The sequence below is a fragment of the Passer montanus genome, unplaced genomic scaffold (assembly GCF_014805655.1).
Source record: "Passer montanus isolate IOZ18808 unplaced genomic scaffold, ASM1480565v1 scaffold57, whole genome shotgun sequence".
Classification (NCBI taxonomy): Eukaryota; Metazoa; Chordata; class Aves; order Passeriformes; family Passeridae; genus Passer; species Passer montanus.
In genome coordinates this window covers 1,905,854-1,924,074 of record NW_024370705.1, presented here as the reverse complement: position 1 = coordinate 1,924,074, position 18,221 = coordinate 1,905,854, and the positions used below count along the sequence as shown (strand labels likewise).

The following is an 18,221-nucleotide window of genomic DNA, read 5'->3' as shown; positions in this document are numbered from 1 at the left end:
GCTTCCAGCTCTGAGGCAGAAGGCTGCATGTGCTGAGATCAGCTCTCCTGGGTGCTGCTTGTTCATGCTGTCTCTTCTGCAGCTCTCTGGAGCTGCTGACTGCCTTGTGCTTGAGGAAAGGTGTGCAACCTCACCTGCTGCTCTCAGCAGCCAGTGAAACACTGCCTGGGTTTGCTCCTGCATTTTGTGTTTCCATGGAATTCCTCAGCTGCTTGGAAATGTGAGTGTGTCTAGTGGAATTAACCAGTGATAGTGAGTGAAAACAAATTTTAAATCATAGAATCCCTGAATGGTTTGGGTTGGAAGGGATCTTAAAGAGCATCCAGTGCCACCCCTGCCATGGGCAGGGACACCTCCCACTGTCCCAGGCTGCTCCCAGCCCTGCCCAGCCTGGCCTTGGGATCCAGGGGCAGCCACAGCTGCTCTGGACAGCAGTAAATACTCCTTGAAATTGAGTTTCATACTTTACAGGCGTTTTTGGATGATATATTTAGTTCATGGCTGCTTTATGTGAGCTTTTACACCCTACTTACACCTTATTTTAACTAAAACCCTTCTAACTGAGAAGCTGCATTGTCTTTTCTGGTGTTGGATGTCTCCAGTTCTCATGGAGTTCCAAAGACTTCCATTTTTTTAATCTTAGTTTTTCTTGTCTAAAAAATGTGGGGTATTTCACTTCTGTTGGCCTCCATGACCCTTGTAAAGAGCCCAATTTTCAGGAAATCCATCTTTGTGAACTCTGTTTTCATACCAGTGGAAGGGCAGGGCTTGCTGGTGTCTGAACAGATGGAACTTGCCCAAATGTCTCTCTTTGAGGAGCTGCAGGACTGCAGGGTGTTAGCAGATCTTTGGAGGTGTTGAAAGGTGTTTTAAATACCTTTCTCTTTATAAGCTCTTTGCTGTCATGTCAGAGAGGCAAAACTCTCTGAGGAACTGAACTATTACAGGGAAAAGAGACCAGCAGAGACTCCAGAACTTTTCCTTGTCTAAATTTTGCATGATTTCTTGATCAAATGCTCTAAATGACCAGGAATAATTTTGTAAGTTGAAATAAATAAAAGACTAAATAAATAATAAATAAATCAACCCCTTTCTGTTGGCTGACATTGAGGACATTCTGCTTTTTCTGCCCTGTTTGTGCTGTAGTGCGAGTGCCTCAAAATTGGCACGATGGCTGAGGGAGGTGCCTTAGCTTTGGAAAATACAGCTGCTAGGATGTGCCATGAATATTCCAGGTGATGAAACCAAGGGATTTCATTCACTTTTTAAGGTTCTCTTTGCCTCCCTTCTCCATGGGAGAAGGTTTCCCTCAGGTTGGGGAGCACCTGATCCTGGGCTAGAGGGGTTTTTGAGTGTGTGGGTGGTTCGGTGGGTAAACACAACATCTCCCCACGGGCCCTGGAGCTCTCAGCCCAGGCCCCAGCCACGAGTCAAACGAGCCTGGTGACCCCATTGCAGTCCTAGCAGACATCTGCCCACATCCCAGCCCATCCCAGGCTGGCAGAGCCCCGGGGGCTGGCAGTGCCCAGGGCTGCAGGTGCGTTGGCAGCGCCAGCGCAGCGCTTGGCTCCCCTTCTGCCACCAGCCTGAAGCCTCGCTCTGCAACTCCAGGCACAGAGAAACTTCAAAGGGAAAAGCAAACTCCGCTTGTCTTTAGCTCTGTGTGTGACTCGTGCAGCAGGTGTTGGATGGGGAGGAGCAGGGAGCTGCTTTTCCTGCTGCATTTGCTGGGAGCTGTGCTGCTTTTGGGGTTTCAGGCATTGCCCGGCGCATGCGTCTGCCAGGAAAAGTCACCTTTAGGATGGCATGAAAGTCAATTTTCCACATGCTCAGAGAAGCACTTGTGTTCCCAGCTCCCCACAATGACTTATATCTGGCAAGAACTTGAAAAATAGTCTCTCTGGCTGATTGTCAAAAATTACATCATATTGGAGTAAACTGCTTTTAAATCAAACATCCATTATTCATGGATATTAACTGCTTTTTTATTTATTTATTTTTTTAACTGGCTGTTTTGTGTTTGATTTACTCTTTTTCTTTCTCTCTGATTGTCTGTCTGTCTCCTTCAGCTGCTCCTTTTAAATCTTAGCTCATCTTGAAATTTATGGAGCCAGAACACTTATCTGTGTGCACAAGTATCAACATGCTGACCTTGCATTTGTTAACAGTCACATTGTTTTTGTTGTTGTTGCAGTGCTATGTGCCATATTTACAGTAGGCAATCCAATACATTTGCACTGGGAAACTGTGCCCTTGGGGCTTGTAAACTTTAAAAATATTCTTGTTTTCCACATCACTTTAGAAATAAAATCCAAACTTGCAGCAGTGTGTACCATATGTTGTGTTTAATTTGATGAGTTCCCCCACAAATGCATGTTCCTGCTTTTGTAGGTACCCTCTGGATTGAATGGGTTTGACCTGAGCAGAAACCAGATCCCTTTTTATTTATGGTGGACTTGGAATTTCACAGCCCCTTTTTCATTGGCAATATTTGTGTGTATTCAGGCAATGTTTTTTTTTTTTTCCAATTGGCAGAGGGCTGGACAGAAGCAAAGGGGAGAAATATAATTTGAAAACAAATGTAAATTCTGTTCTCAGGCTTGCTGCTTGATCCTCTGCCACTCTGAGCAACTCAGGGTGGTTTTATTTTACTTGAAATGACAGAAACCTCAACCCTGGATGGTTCTTTCTGAAAAAGTGCTTCTGTAATGGATCCTGTGTGTTGTTCAGTGAGGAGAAGGATGTAGGGTTTGAGTGTGGTTTTACAATGTGCTTTTTGCTGATGTTTATGATCCTCCCTCCAATACTGCATCGAAATAAGAACCAAATTCAGAAAATAAGAATAATAAGAACCAGCACACAGAGGGATTCACCCAGTTCTGAGACACAGCTCAGTCTCCAGCTGCCCCACACTGTTCCTGTGCACAGGAGGCAGGAATGGGCTGGGAAGGGAGAGGGAAAGGGAAAGCAGCTCTTCCCAGAGCAGGCGTGTGCTGGCTGCCGTCCAGGACAGTGGGATGGACACCCCAGCTCTTGTTGAAAGTACCACAGGCTCTTTGATAACAAGTGCTCAGGGATTTGTTGTTTTAATGTTCTGTCCAAAAAAGACATCTCCAACAACGCAGCATCCCAAAACACCTGCTGGGGTTTTGGCCGTGCATGGAAGAGTTCCATCAGCAGCGTTTCCTTCAGTTCCTTGGTTTTTCTTGGAAGTGTCTCAAGCAGAGTGCATCGACCACGCTTGACCTCACTTAGCAGCGAGATGTAACAAAGCTCACAGCTCAGCTCTTCTGGCTCCAGAGCCTTTAATTCTTTGGGAATTCATTTCAGGCATCTTCCACGAGTTCTTGGACAGCATTTAAAGAGTTCCCTGTCCCCAGCACTCTGCAGTTCTGTACCTTTGCCTTTTTCCCGTGCCTGGGCTGGTGCTTTTGCCGCGTTCCCGGCGTGTCCGTCCCAGAGGAGCAGCCACAGGCTGAGCCGTGCCCAAGTCACCCAGTAAAGAGGGGAATTAGTCTAATGCACTGCCTTAACAAAGGGGAGACTATGAGCATGAATAATTAATCCCCCCAGTCTGTGGCAGTGGGCTGAAATGAAGTCCCATTTGCTCAGCCTTATTAAAAGAGAGAGAGAGAGAGGGAGGGATGGTAAAGGTCGTTAAGGGACTTGTAACAGGGAAGGGATCGCCTCGGAGATGGATAATGTGTTTGCTAATCTCTGTGGTCTTTAACTAAACAGAATGCTGGAGGTGCTCTGGCTATTCCTGCCTTGTTGAATTATTAAGCATTCAGGGAGATTGCCTGGCTCTTGGCCAGCAGCTTGGACTTTTCATTTGGCCAATGTTAATAGGTGACACTTTTTATTTGGGGCGTTGGATCCCGGTGCTGCCTGCACGGGGTCTTTAATGCTTTTCCTCCCTGAGGTCCCAGAGGGGCCAGGGCTGCTCGTTAGTGTGTTATCCCAGGGTTCTTCATTTCACACCCAAATGCTCTGGTTCACTTCCCTCAGTTCCGTACCTATTAGGTCACTGGGCTTGGGTGTCCATTATAGGATTATAAATACCTTTAAAAGGGTAATCCCTTTGCAGTGTGCATTATAGGATTATAAACCTCCCAGAGATCTTATGCTTTATCTGCCCTTTAACACACAGGCCCTTATTTCAAGTCCCTATTGACCAGGTATTTCCATTCTCTCTCCTTGGCCTTTGTAAGGAAAATCCTTCTTGCCTTGGGATATTACAGGAGAGCTCATCAGAGGTGTTCCAGCAACTTCAGAATTGTCATCAGTGTGCTTTTAAATCCCTGTCTCCAGGAAATTATTATTCAGATGTGAGCATTCTGAGTGCTTTTAGCTTCTTTACTTATCAATTGGTCAGGATAAGGGTTTGAAATTAATTTGCAGGTCATGGAACTGCTCAAGACAGGTTGAATTTCGAGGCAGGCAAAACCTGGATACTGAAAATCACAGAGATTCTTCCAATGATGGGACTAATTGGTTAGAAAGACATTTGTGCATGATAAAATTTAAAATAAATTTAAATCGATAACAAGATTGATGGTTAAAATAAACAATCTTTAAAAGAATAGAGATGGGCATGAGAAGGAATTGAAGGGGGTAGGAGAAGATGATGCAAGCTTTTCTTCCATTTTTCTGGGTATGAACCCTTATTTTTTTTACAGATTCTTAGGTGCAAACACTTTAAATTGCTGGCCTCCTGTAAGTTATGTGAGGAGAAATAAGTTGGTTTTTTTTTCCAGTTGCTTTGAGCTTTGCCATGGGGCTGCAGGCATAGCAAATGTAACCTGGAAAATGTTACATGGGAATCTTTCAGTGCAATTTTTCATTCCAGCCTTTCCTGGCCATGGCTGGATGTTCAAGTATGTATCCTATGTTTATAGCAGAGATGGGAGCTCTGGTCATTTAGATAAATTAATAGGTTATGGATGTTCAGTGCAAGTGTCAGCCCCAGGGGACTTTTAAGAAAGCAGCTTTTGGCCCTCTCCCCTCTGGAGTTTTAACATCCAGCTGGGAAGGGCCCAACTGGGAGCTGGAATGCATTGCTCCTGACCCTGTCAGTTCTTTCTTAAGCTGAATTCAGCAGTTTATTGTCTTTGTCTTTTGTTCCAAACTTTCCAAGGAGAAGTTTGGGTTGCCAGGCACAGATATTAATTTCCTTTGCACTGAGAACCCTTCGAGGTGCCTTTGCCAGAACATCATTATCTGTGGGTTTGGTTACTGAGCTGTTGGGAGCTGGGCTGAAGTGAGAACAGGCTGTAAACTGGTTTTTGCCTCAAACACTGACATTGCCATGCAGTTTGTAGCAGCTTTTTCCTTGGGGTGGAAGTTTAAATTAATTTTTATTTGAATTTAACTTTCATGTCCCAGGTTTTCCAACAAAGGTCATCCTTGCTTTGGGTTTTTGGGTCTTAAGGATGAAAAATGCCATGTTTTTTGAGACAGCTTCACAAAGGACTAATTGGGAAATTATAAATCTTAGGAACACCTAAGGAAGTTGGATGTGGATGTGTTGATCCTAATAGGGAGCTGAAATATGTCTGAATTTGCCTGGGAGAATGGCAGGTGGAAGAAACCTGCAAATTCTCTGTCTCTCTTTGCCCTGTTCCTTGAGATCTTTAAAGCTGCACTTTGGTTGCCCAGAGGCCTCCATCACAGAGTGATCCTCTCCTGCTCTCTTCATTCACCTTTCAGATCTCTGAAATGGCACAGATAGGAAATAAAAGGCCAGGCAGCATCAGTGCTGCTGTTCTGGCCAATGTTGAAATAATCCATCCAGATAGTGCAATATTTATTGAGCTGCACGTGGCTATCATCAGCAAATTAGAAGTAAAGAATATTGATGTGACGTTGACATGGCCATGCTGATGTTGCCATGGAAGCTGTGGGGTTCTTCTGATGTTTTAAATACCATTAACTCTTCTCATGGTCACAAGGTTTCTTTTCATTTCAACAAGCATCACCATGAAATTTAATCATGTTTATGAAGTTATATAAAGCCAGGTGCAGCACTGAGCTCCACTGGGCTTTGACCAGTGCATTTTTCTGTTTCTAAAAATATTTGTTCTCCTAAATTGAAAGGCCCAAGCAGACAGATCTGATCTGGCCCCACAGGAAGGACAGCAAACATGATTAAACTGATTGAGGAGAGGAGTGGGAACGGACAGGAACAACTCGTGCTTCTCATCCAGGCTCTGGTTGAATCATCTCAGATGCTGCCTGAAATCAGAGTTGTTTTTCTGCCTTTCCCATCTGAGCTGCCACTTCAGATGTAACATATCTCTGTGTGTGTGTCTGTGTGTGTGTGAGGGCACCCAGGCTGTGCTCAGCTCTGTCCTGCAGTTCCTGCTGCACTTGACCAGATCTGCCTCTCACTGTCCATCTGTCCAGAGCTCCTCAGGGCTGGTGCTCTTTGCTTTTACTGCTCTCTCAAACACTAAAATTGATGAGGAAACCCTTTGCTTTTCCTGTAACCCCAGAGATTTCCCCTGTGTGGTTTGCCTGAGAGCTGTGCCTGGCCACTCTGGGGGTGCATCCCTGCTTGTTGCTGGATCCCACTGGGAAACCTGAATTCCTTATTTCTGAAGGTGTCATTTCCTTTCTTCACAGGGGTGGGTCTGTCTCTTGGTTCTGTTTTACACATCAAGAAACAAACCCTGCAGAGCACCTCAGGTGGTCACAGCTCTGCTTTGTGGGGCAGCAAAGTGTTGTCGTGGTGCTCCTGCTGAATTGATGTGGTGTTTTATTCCCTCTCTGCCAGATCCTCCTTTACAACCTGGAAACAAACCAGTGTGTGACCAAGGTGGGCAACTCCATAGGTGACTTCTCATGTGTCAACCTCCACAGCAGCCCCCCCAACATGCTGGTGGCAGGCAACAAGGACAGAAGGTGAGTGATCCCCAGCTCCCTGTCCTACATCTGGCCCTGCTGGAATTGCTTTCTCCTCTCGTGTTTCCATGAAGTTGAGGAACAAACTATTAGGTAATAGTTGGATGTGGCTGTCAGTGTGCTTTGTCTGGGAAGCTCCATGGGAAGAGGAGCTTTCTGAGCCATTTGGTGGAGGCAGTTGGTGCACAGCCCAGCGAGACCACTTGGAATCTCTTCCACCTCCCCACCGCCACCCGCAAAATGAGTTTGGCATTTAAGAGCTCACTTTCTGATATTAAAAAAATAACCTAAGGGATGAATCATGGAGGATGAGATGGGCCCTGCTGCCAAATGATGTCAAAAGTGTATTTCGGAACACTGTGATGTCCCTCAGGTGACAGAGAAAAAAAGAGACTTTCATATGAACAGATTCCAGCTTCTATTTAGCTGATTAGCAGCTTTCTCTTTAGCTCCTTGGCTTGGGGAGTAGGATTTTCCCAGCTCAGTGTCTGCTGCCAGGAATGGCCGCGCTGGGAACAGGCAGTGCAAAAGGATTAAAGTGCTTAAAAAGACCCTTTGAGTCCAATTTTTAGATTTCCTTTTTTTGGCGAGTCGTTTGTGGGGTCTGATCCAGTGCACCAAAGGAGATGTGGGATGGCCAGGAGCCAGTCTCTAATGGCTCCTGCTTCCTTCCCTCCTCCTTTCCACACTGGGCACCAGGCTGCAGGTGGTGCTCTGCTCTGGTGCTGGGATCAGATTGGAAGGCGGGCACTTCCCTCTGCCAAATCCCAGACCTCTGTCCCGCCAGTGCAGCAGCTTGCAAAAATGATTATTTTGTCAAACAGCTTTTTTTTTTTCCTTCCCGGAGAATAGGGAGCGTGAGCAAGCCTCACACTTTCTCAGCAAGGAGGATAAAGGAAATAGCTGAAGTTTGACAAGTGGAATTGAATCCCTGGGAGGTTTTTCCCCTCTAAAAGCAGATAATTGATTTTCCAAAGCACCCCAGTAAAGTTAGCTCCAGTTTTAATCTCGTGCACGATGACGGGAGAGGAGCTGGAGTTGATATCCCTCCCCTTTATAGCAGAGGGGATGCCTGTGCCCGTCCCCTCCAGGAAGCTTTGGGGGTTCTCAGCTTTAGCACTGGCTGGGTTCAGGGGGTTGGATGTCACTGAACAGCAAGGAGTTAGGGATGAACAGTTGGGAAGGTAAGTTTGGCATCCAGGGGGAGGAGCAGAGCATCTCAGAGGTCACATCCTCCTGTGATGCTGCAGGAAGGTGCTGGGCATCCACAGGTGGAACGAGACTGGAATCTCCACGGCCACGTTGCGGAGTGAGTTTATGAAACAGGGACCTTGCCCTGGGAGCTCAGGCTGCTGCTGGCCAGAGAGAGCAGTTACTGCTTGAATTAAATACAGCCATTTCCCAGTTCCACCTGAAACTACCCTTCTTTTACTCAAAACCACGATTTTGAAAAGTCATATTCACAAAATGGTTTTGGTAGTGCCTGTAAAATCTGTCTTTCCCTGTGAAATTCCTGCTGAAGCACTGCTGATTGATTTGATTCCTGAGCTGTGCTTTGCTCTGGCAAGAGGCCTCCTCTCCTAGCAGGGAGCTGTGCTGATCCTGCTTTGCCTTGGTGGGAGCTGGGCTGGAGAGGAGTGTTGGGAAAGCAAACATATGGCAAACCCAGAAAGGTGTGGATCCAAACGTGTTGCAGGCTCTCCTGAAGGCCAGGCAGCTCACTCCCAAGGCAGTCTGACAGGAGGGGCCAAGCCTGGCCTGCAGAACACCTCCCTGGAGCTGGGATGAGCCCGAAGCGCTCCCACTGAGCCCAGCTGTCCGGGCAGGACGTGCTGGGCCAGCTCTGTGTTACAGCACCACGTGGGATTGGCAGAACATTGTTCCTTTTCCTCCTTAAGGCACATCTGAGCAGCCAGGTGTGCCTCTGGCTCTCCCAGGGGTGTGCCAGCATGGACACCTGAGAGCTGGGTGCTTCCTCACGGGATGAGCAGGGCTCGCTCACATCCCAACTTCCAGCTGTGCTTTCCGAACAGGAGCAGCTCTGCTTGCTGGGAGAGCACACACAGGAGAGTGGGGAGAGCTCCAGGAGGGAGCCCTTCCAAACACCCCATCCTCCCCCAGGCTGGAGCCAGAGCTCCTCTGTGCTGGAGCTGGGAGGGAGCAATCCTTGCCCCTCACTCTGTGGCACGGGCTGTTGCACACGGAGAGTTCTCCAGCGTGTTCTCCTCCTTGTCAGATGGATGCTGCTCTGCTGGAGCTCTGGCCTGCTCTGCTGCCTTGTCTCAGGCCCTGAAATGTGTTCTTTGTAAAATCATATGATGCAATCTCGGCTGGAGAAGGGCAGAGGAAGGACTTGCAGCACCATTAGCATCGTAGCAGGGGTATGGAATGAAGTACAGTTAATGTGTTGGAACAAGTGTGTTTTGGCTTTTTCTGGGATTAATGTGTACCTGATGGGTTTGTTCCTGATGGCCATCAGCTGGGAGGAACTTGCTCTGGCTTCTTCTCAAGCCTGAGATCAGTGTTTCCCTTTTCCTTCTGTTTTCACTTGCTGCATTTTTTGTTTATTCATGTACTTTGCTTTATCTGTTAATCTTGATAAATAAGGATCAAACCCCACCCACACTCCTTTGTGATATGAGCTGGGTTTAAAACTTAACACCATTAGCTCTAACTGGTATTGTGGCCTTGTGGCAGTGCTTGGAATCCTAAGGTCTTTGTCTGTAGTTCTGCTTCTGTCTGAGTCTTCAGTTTATTTCTCTTCAAAATGTCTGGGTGGTCTGTAATGTCCAAAAATCAGATGTACCTAAAAACTGGCCACAGTTTTTGAAGTAAAGCAGATCCTGGTTGCTGGGTGCTTGCTTTGAATATTGGTAATTAAGTCAAGGGTAAGAACCTGTAATTCCCTTTCTTGTCTTTTGAATTGCCACACATAAAATCTCCTCTGAAATCTTTGCAACAATAATCCTTTCCTTGATCCTGGTAATAATGTCACCCCTGGTCCATAGTGGATGAGGGCATGTACCAGGGGTGGGCTGGGTTAGTGTGTCCCAACTGGGTGTTCCATGCCTCCTGGCATTGCTGATGCTTTGGGAGGCACAGAGAGAGGAGCTTTATCCAAATTCCACTTTTATTTTATATCATAACTCATAGAATCATGGAATGGTTGGGGAGGGACCTTAAAGCCCATCCAGTCCCACTCCTGCCCTGGGCAGGGACACTTTCCACTGTCCCAGGGTTCTCCAAGCCCTGTCCAGCCTGGCCTTGGGCACTGCCAGGGATCCAGGGGCAGCCACAGCTGCTCTGGGCACCCTGTGCCAGGGCCTGCCCACCCTGCCAGGGAACAATTCCTAATTCCCAATATCCCACCCAGCCCTGCCCTCTGGCAGTGGGAGCCATTCCCTGTGTCCTGTCCCTCCATCCCTTGTCCCCAGTCCCTCTGCAGCTCTCCTGGAGCCCCTTCAGGCCCTGCAAGGGGCTCTGAGCTCTCCCTGGAGCCTTCTCCTCTCCAGCTGGGCACCCTCAGCTCTCCCAGCCTGGCTCCAGAGCAGAGGGGCTCCAGCCCTTGGAGCATCTCTGGTGTCTCCTCTGGACTCTCCAGCAGCTCCAGGTCCCTCCTGTGCTGAGACCCCAGAGCCCTCTTTAGGTCCTAAAACCTGCAAAGACTCAGAGAGGTCCTGTGTGGTGGGGAAATCTGCCTGAAAAAGATCTTTGATCACAGAAGTCAGGGTGAAAATTCAGTGGTGAAGAGGTTGTGCCTCACTGGTTTTCCAGCTGTGGAGCAGCAGTGGCTCTGCTGCTGTCCCAGGTGTGTTTCCATAACCCCAAATCCTTGTGGTGTCAGAACCTGTCACTGGTGAGACAGTCACAACCCAGAGAAGGACACCATGCATTTCAGAAGGCTTCTCTCTGTTTATTCCAGCAGAATGCTCTTTTATACCTTCTCAGAAAGTTTATATTTATTCATTGGCCACAACAATTCCACACAGTGCTCACTGGCACAGAGTGCTCTCACTGCTGTTGTCAGCCATGTCCAACTGCAGGCCCCCCTCGTTTATCTTTTCTTCTTTCCAGTTTCCATGTCAACGACCTTGACAGGATTCCTTTAAGGGACTCTTAGCACCTCTTCTGCAGCTGACTCTCCCTGGCTCACACAGCAGCTTCAGGAGGAGCTGCATGTCCAGAGCTGTCTTTTTGAGTCCAGGGGTTGAGCTAGCAACGCAGCTAAGATAGTGAAAAATAGATATATATTTTAATTAAGAGCTTAAATTCATTTAGGGGCTAAGTTAGAAATGTAGTTAGCAAAGATTATATAGAGCTTAACAAGGAAATTAATTGAATAACTGAAACAAGGTTGGGAATAACAGGTGATATATGGAGTATTGTAAGAGTGCAGAAATCATAAATATTGACTTCTGAGAATGAGAGGAGGTTTGGACTGTGACCAGCAGGCCAAGGAGCCCTGCCAGCTTGACACAGGTGAAGAGTTTAGCATGAGGAAGAGGTCTTACTTCCTCTTCAGAAGCCCACTGACCCAATTAAAGGGGACAATTGCACAGCCATAATGGACATTCAGCTAATTATAATACCAAGTGAGAGTTAATGTTTATGTAAAAAGAATTGTAGAAAGCATCCTGGAAACCATCTGAATATGTAAAACCTTTTTGGATAAATAGAGAGCGGGAGTTTGTGACTCTTTGCACATGGCTCTGGGAGGTTACTCCCCATGTGTCCAGCCTGTAACAAATATTCACAGATTCACAGAATTCACAGAATCACTGGGTTGGAAGAGACTTTCAAGATCACAGAGTCCAACCCAGCCCCAGCACCTCACCTAAACCCTGGCCCCCAGTGCCACATCCAGGCTTTGTTAAACACACCCAGGGGTGGTGACTCCAACGCCTCCTTGGGCAGCCATTCCAGAACTTTATCACTCTTTCTGTAAAAAACTTTTTCCTAATACCCAACCTAAATTTCCCTTGATGCAGTTTGAGGCTGTGTCCTCTGGTTCTGTCAGTTCCTGGAGAAAGAGCCCAACCCCACCTGAGCACAGCCACATTTCGGGGAGCTGTAGAGTGATAAGGTCACCTCTGAGTCTCCTTTTCTCCAGGCTGAGCACCCCCAGCTCCCTCAGTGGTTCCTCTCAGGGTTTGTGTTCCCAGCCCCTCTCCAGCCTCGTTGTCCCCTCTGGGTGTGCTCAGTGTCCCCAGGTCCTTCCCAAACTGAGGGGCCAGAACTGGGCACAGCACTCGAGGTGTGCCCTCACCAGTGCCACGTACAGGGGAAGAATGACCTCCCTAGTTCTGCTGGCCACACTATTCCTGACACAGGCCAGGAGCCATTGGCCTTCTTGGCCACCAGGGCACACTGCTGGCTCATGTCCAGCCGGCTGTGTGCCAGTGCCCCCAGGTCCCTTTCCACCTGGGCACTGTCCAGCCACACCATCCCCAGCCCATGGCATTGCAGGGGTTATTGTGGCCAAAATGCAGGACTTGGCACTTGGACTTGTTAAACTTCATCCCACTGGACTCTGCCCATCCCTCCAACCATTCCAGGTCCCCCTGCAGAGCCCTCCTACCTTCCAACTGATGCACACACACTCCCAGCTTAGTGCTGACTGCAGATTTACTAACAAAAGACTCAATCCCCTCATCCATGTGCTCAATAAAAATACTGAACAGAGCTGGCCCAGCACAGAGCCCTGAGGGACAGCCCTGGTGCCTGGACACAGCGCTGCTCCTCGGCTCTCTGGGCCGGCCATGCAGCCGGTTCTGGGTGGATTAGCTGAGGAGTTTGTGCCTGGTTTCTGTGTTGGCAGGGTGAGGGTGTTCGACGTGCGGCGCGGCGAGGCCGTGTGCTCCCTGCACGGGCACCAGCTGGGCGTGCGCGCCGTGCAGATGGACGAGTGGAAGGTGGTGAGCGGAGGGGAGGAGGGCCTGGTGTGCGTGTGGGACCAGCGCATGGCCACCAGGCTCTGGGAGATGCACGCCAGGTAACCGGGGCTGCAGGGGCTGCAGGGAGGGCGTGGCGCTGGCTTTTGGGGGGTTCTGTGTGCTTTGGGGACAGGGTGTCTCCTCACATGGAGCCCTGTGTGTTTCTGAGGGGCCCTTTACTGATGGTGCCTTGTGAAGGCTGGCCTAGAACAGAGACTAGACACAGCTAAAGCAGGGATTTATTAAAAGGATCTCCTCAATAGATCCACCTTGGGCAGCACAAGAGCCCAGCCAGGGCTACACCCAAGGTGAGCCCAAAATGGTCACAAAATGGACAGCTGGTCACAGGGTCTCTCACTTTTATAAGTTCTGCTCCATTTGCATATCAGACAATTGCAGTTCCAGCCCATGCAGTCCCATCCTGCTTTTCTCTCTTCAGCCCATGTTGTTTGTGCTCTTGGGCCTGAGATTTGGATCATTTGTTCTTGGTGCCCAGCTGGAGCAGGAATTGTTTTGTCTCCCTGCTCTGTGCAGAGAGCTCAGCATCCCATGATACGAAGCCCAGACCCACACACAGAGTCTGAAAAATAGAAAAGCTCAAACCTGAGGCATCACTGTCATGGCCTGTCAGCATTTTTACTCATTAGCTGAGTGTTTCAGTTGGTGTTGGGGAGCAGGGAAGTTGTTTCCCCTGGATTTTCCATGAAGTTCAGTCAGTGACTTCTCCCTGCTCTATCCCCAACCTCTGTTTAGTTGTGAAACCTTGGGTTTGATGTGCTGGACTGGCTGTTTTGAGAGGAACTGGTTCTGGCTGTCCCCATCCAGTGCATCCATCACAGTCCCTGGGCTTCTGTTCACCTCCTCCATGCATTCCCTTAGTGGTGAGGATCAAAGCACTTAAACTCATTTAAATATTGAAATACCAGTTTGTACTGAGCACAAGGAGCACAGTACTGAAAGTACGAGCAGAGATCAGCATCCTGGAGCTGACACTTTGTACAGCTAAGTGAAGATCTCCTGATCAAAGCACAATGCCCAGGCTTTGTCTGGGTAAAGACTCAAGGGTTTAGCCCTTTGTAAGTCTCAGTGATATCCATAAGATGAACAGATAAATCCTGATTTCGTTTTTTTATTAGTTTTAATGCATCTTCCCCAAAGAGGAGCTAGATGAGGTATTTACAGCCAGGGAAGTTCAAGCTGGAGTTGTCATTGATTAATAGCAGGTATCACTTTGTGTGTTGACCCTGGGAATGATAAAGCCTGTTGTGATGTGGCTGATGCATTAAGGACAATATTCCATTGATTGTCTCCTTGGCATGTTCATTAGTGCTGCTCCAGGAGCAGGGCAGCAGGGCAGGGCTGAGCTCGGGGATGTGCTCCAAGTGAAACCATTAGATTAAACAGGTAGAAAACAGTGTTTAATCTATAGAGCAATCAGAAGGGATCACTTCCATCAAAAGGCTTTCCTAGATAAGGTGTGTGCTGTTATCCCTGCCTGTGGCCCCCTGCCAGGAATGGAAAACAGGAGCAGGAGCTGAGGGAGGTGACAGGAGACACATTTGGGGTGTGGAGATGAGCCATCCTCAGCTGAGCAGAGAATTGATTCCTGCTTTAGCACAAAGTGCTGCTCCTGGGTTTGGGCTCAGTTATTCACCAGTGGGAGGGGAAGGAGTGAGGACCTGGCTTGAGTGTCCAGAGGAGGGACATGGGGATGGGGAAGGGTCTGGAGGAGCTGAGGGCACTGGGAATGTTCAGCTGGAGCAGAGGAGCCTGGGCTCAGAGCTCACCAGGGGCTGCAGCTCCTCCCGAGACAGCTCCAATCCCTGCTCTGGGACAGGGACAGGAGCCAGGGAATGGCTGCAGGGCCAGGGCAGCTCAGGCTGAGCTCAGGGAAAGGCTCTTCCCCCAGAGGGTGCTGGCACTGCCCAGGCTCCCCAGGGAATGGGCACGGCCCTGAGGCTGCCAGAGCTCCAGGAGCCTTTGGACAGAACTGCCAGGGATGGACAGGGTGGGGTTGTTGGGGGTCTGGGCAGGGACAGGGGCTGGATCCATGATCCCTGGGGGTCCTTCCCCACTCCATGGCTCTTAGCTTGTGCATTTCTAAACCAGCTCAGTGCAGGGGGTGTGGGGTGTCCTTCCCCTTTTTTTGCCAGCCCAGCCCAGCCCGGCCCAGCCCGGCCCAGCCCAGCCCAGCCCAGCCCAGCCCATCCATCCCTCTGCCCGCTTTCCAGCAGCACTTTCCGGCCTCCCCGTGTGTTCTGGGAAGAGCCCACTAGATGGGGATAGAAGATGCGGGATGTGCTCCGGGCTGGAGGAGCCAGGAGTGCCGTTCGCCGCCTCTGGCCGCTGATTTCAGCCACTCCGGGTTCCATCCAAAGCCAGTCCTTCCCAGCACTCGGGTTTGGGAGGCCGGTGCAGGTGGTCGCTCACCCCGTGCTCTGGGCTGTTTTCCAGGCATCCAGTGCGCCACGTGTGGTTCAATTCCCACAGCCTGATCACTGCCAACATCCCCGAGGAGAAGAACCCCCGAGGCTCCAGCATCACCGAGGACGACCCCAGCTTGCACCGAAAGTGAGAAACCAGCCCTCAGCAATGTGCTTTGTTCTTAAATAGCACCCTGAGCACCTGAGTCATCACCCAGAGCGCTTACAGAGAGGGTATAGCAGCAGAAAAATCAAATCAAAAAAAGTTTTAAGGGTACGGTTTATAAAACAAGCGATGAATTGGCTCTTGATTTGCTTGAGCACAAAAAAAGCTTTTTTTTTCTCAGCAGGGGAACATAAAGTCCACTGAAGCCAGGCAGGGAATGCAGCCCTCTCCATGCTCGAAGTATTAGTAATGCTGCCTCCTCCTAAAGGAAAACTACTGGCATTTGAGCTGCAGGTTGTGGTATTTGCATCTCAAATGGCTGTTAGTGCTAATTGAACTATCAAATACCAATGTATTTATCTTCCCCCGTGCTGGAGAGCCCGGAGATGTTCCAGCAGATGACAGTCACGTCTCTGCGGGGCTGGAGGCAATGATTCAGCAGCGCTGGAGGATCCTGCCGGGAGCAGCAGGGAGCTCTCCCTGCTCAAGGGCTCAGCCTCCCGCCCCGGGGATGGGGTTCATCCAGCTCCTGCAGCATCCCCTCTCCATTCCGTGGGGTTTACAGTGATTCCCGCTGAGCTGAGGTGGTGTGTCTGGTTGTTTTGCAGGTACCGAGGGGTCATTTATTCCTACGAGTTCTCCGTGGACCAGCTGGCCGTGGACAGCGTCCTCCCCATCTGCCGCTCCTCCTACGACGAGGTGTCGGGTTACAACTACAACATCGGCCTGGCAATGCCCTACGACAGCATCTAGGGCCCTGCTGGGCTCTGGGCCAGCCAGGACGAGGGAAATCCTGTGGGACAAGCACCCAGGAGCTGGGTGGGCTGCAGAAAGCCCGGGGATGTGAACCCAAGGAGGGCAGGGCTGCCCTGGAGCACCCTGCTGCAGTGTGTCACTCTGGACGTGTCCAGAGGTCTGGCCTGGGGAGTGGAGAGGCTGAGGAGGGAAAGGGAGCACTGCAGGGTGAGCAAAAACATTCCTGCTGCTTGTGGGAAAGATGCTGCAGGGCCCATCCTGGTCAGAAGCCAGAGTGGGACTCTGAAGGGGTGGGAGCTCTCTGAGGAGTTCTTGCCTACCCCAAGAGGGAAAAAAAAATCACCAAGAGCTTGGAAAAAGCATGTGCTGAGCCACATGTTTGAAATGTCTGTCGTGGCACTGAGCTGCTCGTTCTTGTTTTCCTTGGATGTGCCTGGGAACAGGACAGCAGGACCATGCACAAAAGGTTACAGTGGCTGGGAGAGGAATTGGGATGGAGGGAGGGAGGGGAAGGTTCCCTAGGCCAGGCTGGATGCTTGGGAACTCAGCAGGGCACACACACATCGAAATTATCTTAGAATAAATTATTTTTTTAATTCTTTAAAATCCTGGATCAAATGTTTTCTAATTGTATGTTTACATCTGTCTGTGGAATCTTGTTCCTGAGCCTTTTAGGGTGAGCTGACCCCTGTTCACTGGGACAAAGGGCTGGCTCAGGCTGTCAGGTGTGTTCTTGGCTGGATCATGTCCTTCCACAGCACCTGGAGGGTTTTCAGTGCTGTCCTTGCTTCCAGGCTGGGAATTGATCATGGAACAGAAGGGATGAGGTGGCCACAGTGCCCTCCCTGAGCCCCAGACTGTGGGGCAGGAGGTTCTGTTCAGGTGGAAATGAGGAGTGAGGCTTTACCTTAAGCCCAGGTAGCACTGACAGACAGGTAAAACCAGTCTGGGGAACAAAAGCTCCAGTCCTGCATGGATCTTTTTACTGATTTAAAATGATTTTATTGTGATTTGTCCTTGTAAACTTACTGATGCAAGCCAAAGCTGTGTCAGTTCTGTTTAAGTTGAGGTTAAGTTTTAACTTACACCTTTTCTCCTGGGTTAATGGAATCAGTGTGAGGTGAGGGAGGTGGAGGAATGTGCCCAGACCTGCAGGAGAGGGCTGGGCTGGCACTGAGGCAGCCCTGCAGACAGCTGATTTCACTGCTTTGCCTCCTGTGGCTCGGGGTGTTTCCCATCACCCCTAGGCCAAAATGTCACATTTTAGGTTTTTAAGTTACCTTTTTCCATGTGATAGATACACAGAAAGTGCAAGGGGCAAAGCCATTCTGTCTGACCAATAAATTGAATCTTTCTTAAAGCTTTGGTCTATCTTTTTATTATTCGCCCACCCTTCTGGGAAGCCAGCTCCCTCCCTCCATTCCTGGAAGAGCAGGAAGTGTCATGGATGCACAGTTTGGACAAGAGTTCAGCTCAAACCTGACAAATAAATCACGGTTTCTGTAGCACAGATGACTTTGGGGGTTGCTCCAGCGTTGTGCTGAGCTCCAGCCCATTGTTGTCCCTTGCCCTTATCTCTCCTCATTATCTGGGAGCAGCTTTGTTCTCCTCCCTCTCCTGCTGCCCGGAGCCCATCAGTTTGTGCGGTGCCCTTCTCCCGGAGCGCTGCCCGGTGTTCCTGCTGCTCCCTCTGCTCCTGCCCGCCCGTGCCAGGCTGTCCCGTGCCAGGCTGTCCCGTGCCAGGCTGCCCCGTGCCAGGCAAGGGGATTGCAGCACCTGGAGCAGCCGTTCCCTCTCTGGGCAGCCCCTCTGTCCCCACAGCTCCCAGCTCCTTCGGGGCTTTTCCCTGTTAATTAATGCAGTTAATTGAGGAAGGTGGTACCACAGCAGAGGGGTGGCTGTGTTTGGCTCACGTGCTCCTGTGGATGTCTCGGGCTGTTGGGGTTTCTGGGGAGGGATGGTGTCCTGCTGCCCTGGGCGCTCAGTGGGGCTGGAGCTGCTGAGCTTTGGGGTCAGGGTGAGCCTTGTGCAGGCTGGCCT

The 18,221-nt window shown here is 49.8% G+C and overlaps 1 protein-coding gene across 1 annotated transcript in view; it reads left to right on the top strand.

The window, feature by feature from the left end:
- The window catches only part of FBXW8 (F-box and WD repeat domain containing 8), a gene marked incomplete at its 5' end in the record, with an annotated part of 55,127 nt that extends 37,586 nt beyond the window's left edge, over positions 1-17,541 (top strand). The window contains 4 exons of the mRNA XM_039725822.1: positions 6,776-6,903; positions 12,722-12,895; positions 15,291-15,407; positions 16,034-17,541. Of these exons, the coding sequence (XP_039581756.1) occupies positions 6,776-6,903; positions 12,722-12,895; positions 15,291-15,407; positions 16,034-16,178 (564 nt within the window). The remainder of the gene's footprint in view (positions 1-6,775; positions 6,904-12,721; positions 12,896-15,290; positions 15,408-16,033) is intronic.
- Positions 17,542-18,221: the final 680 nt, after the last annotated feature.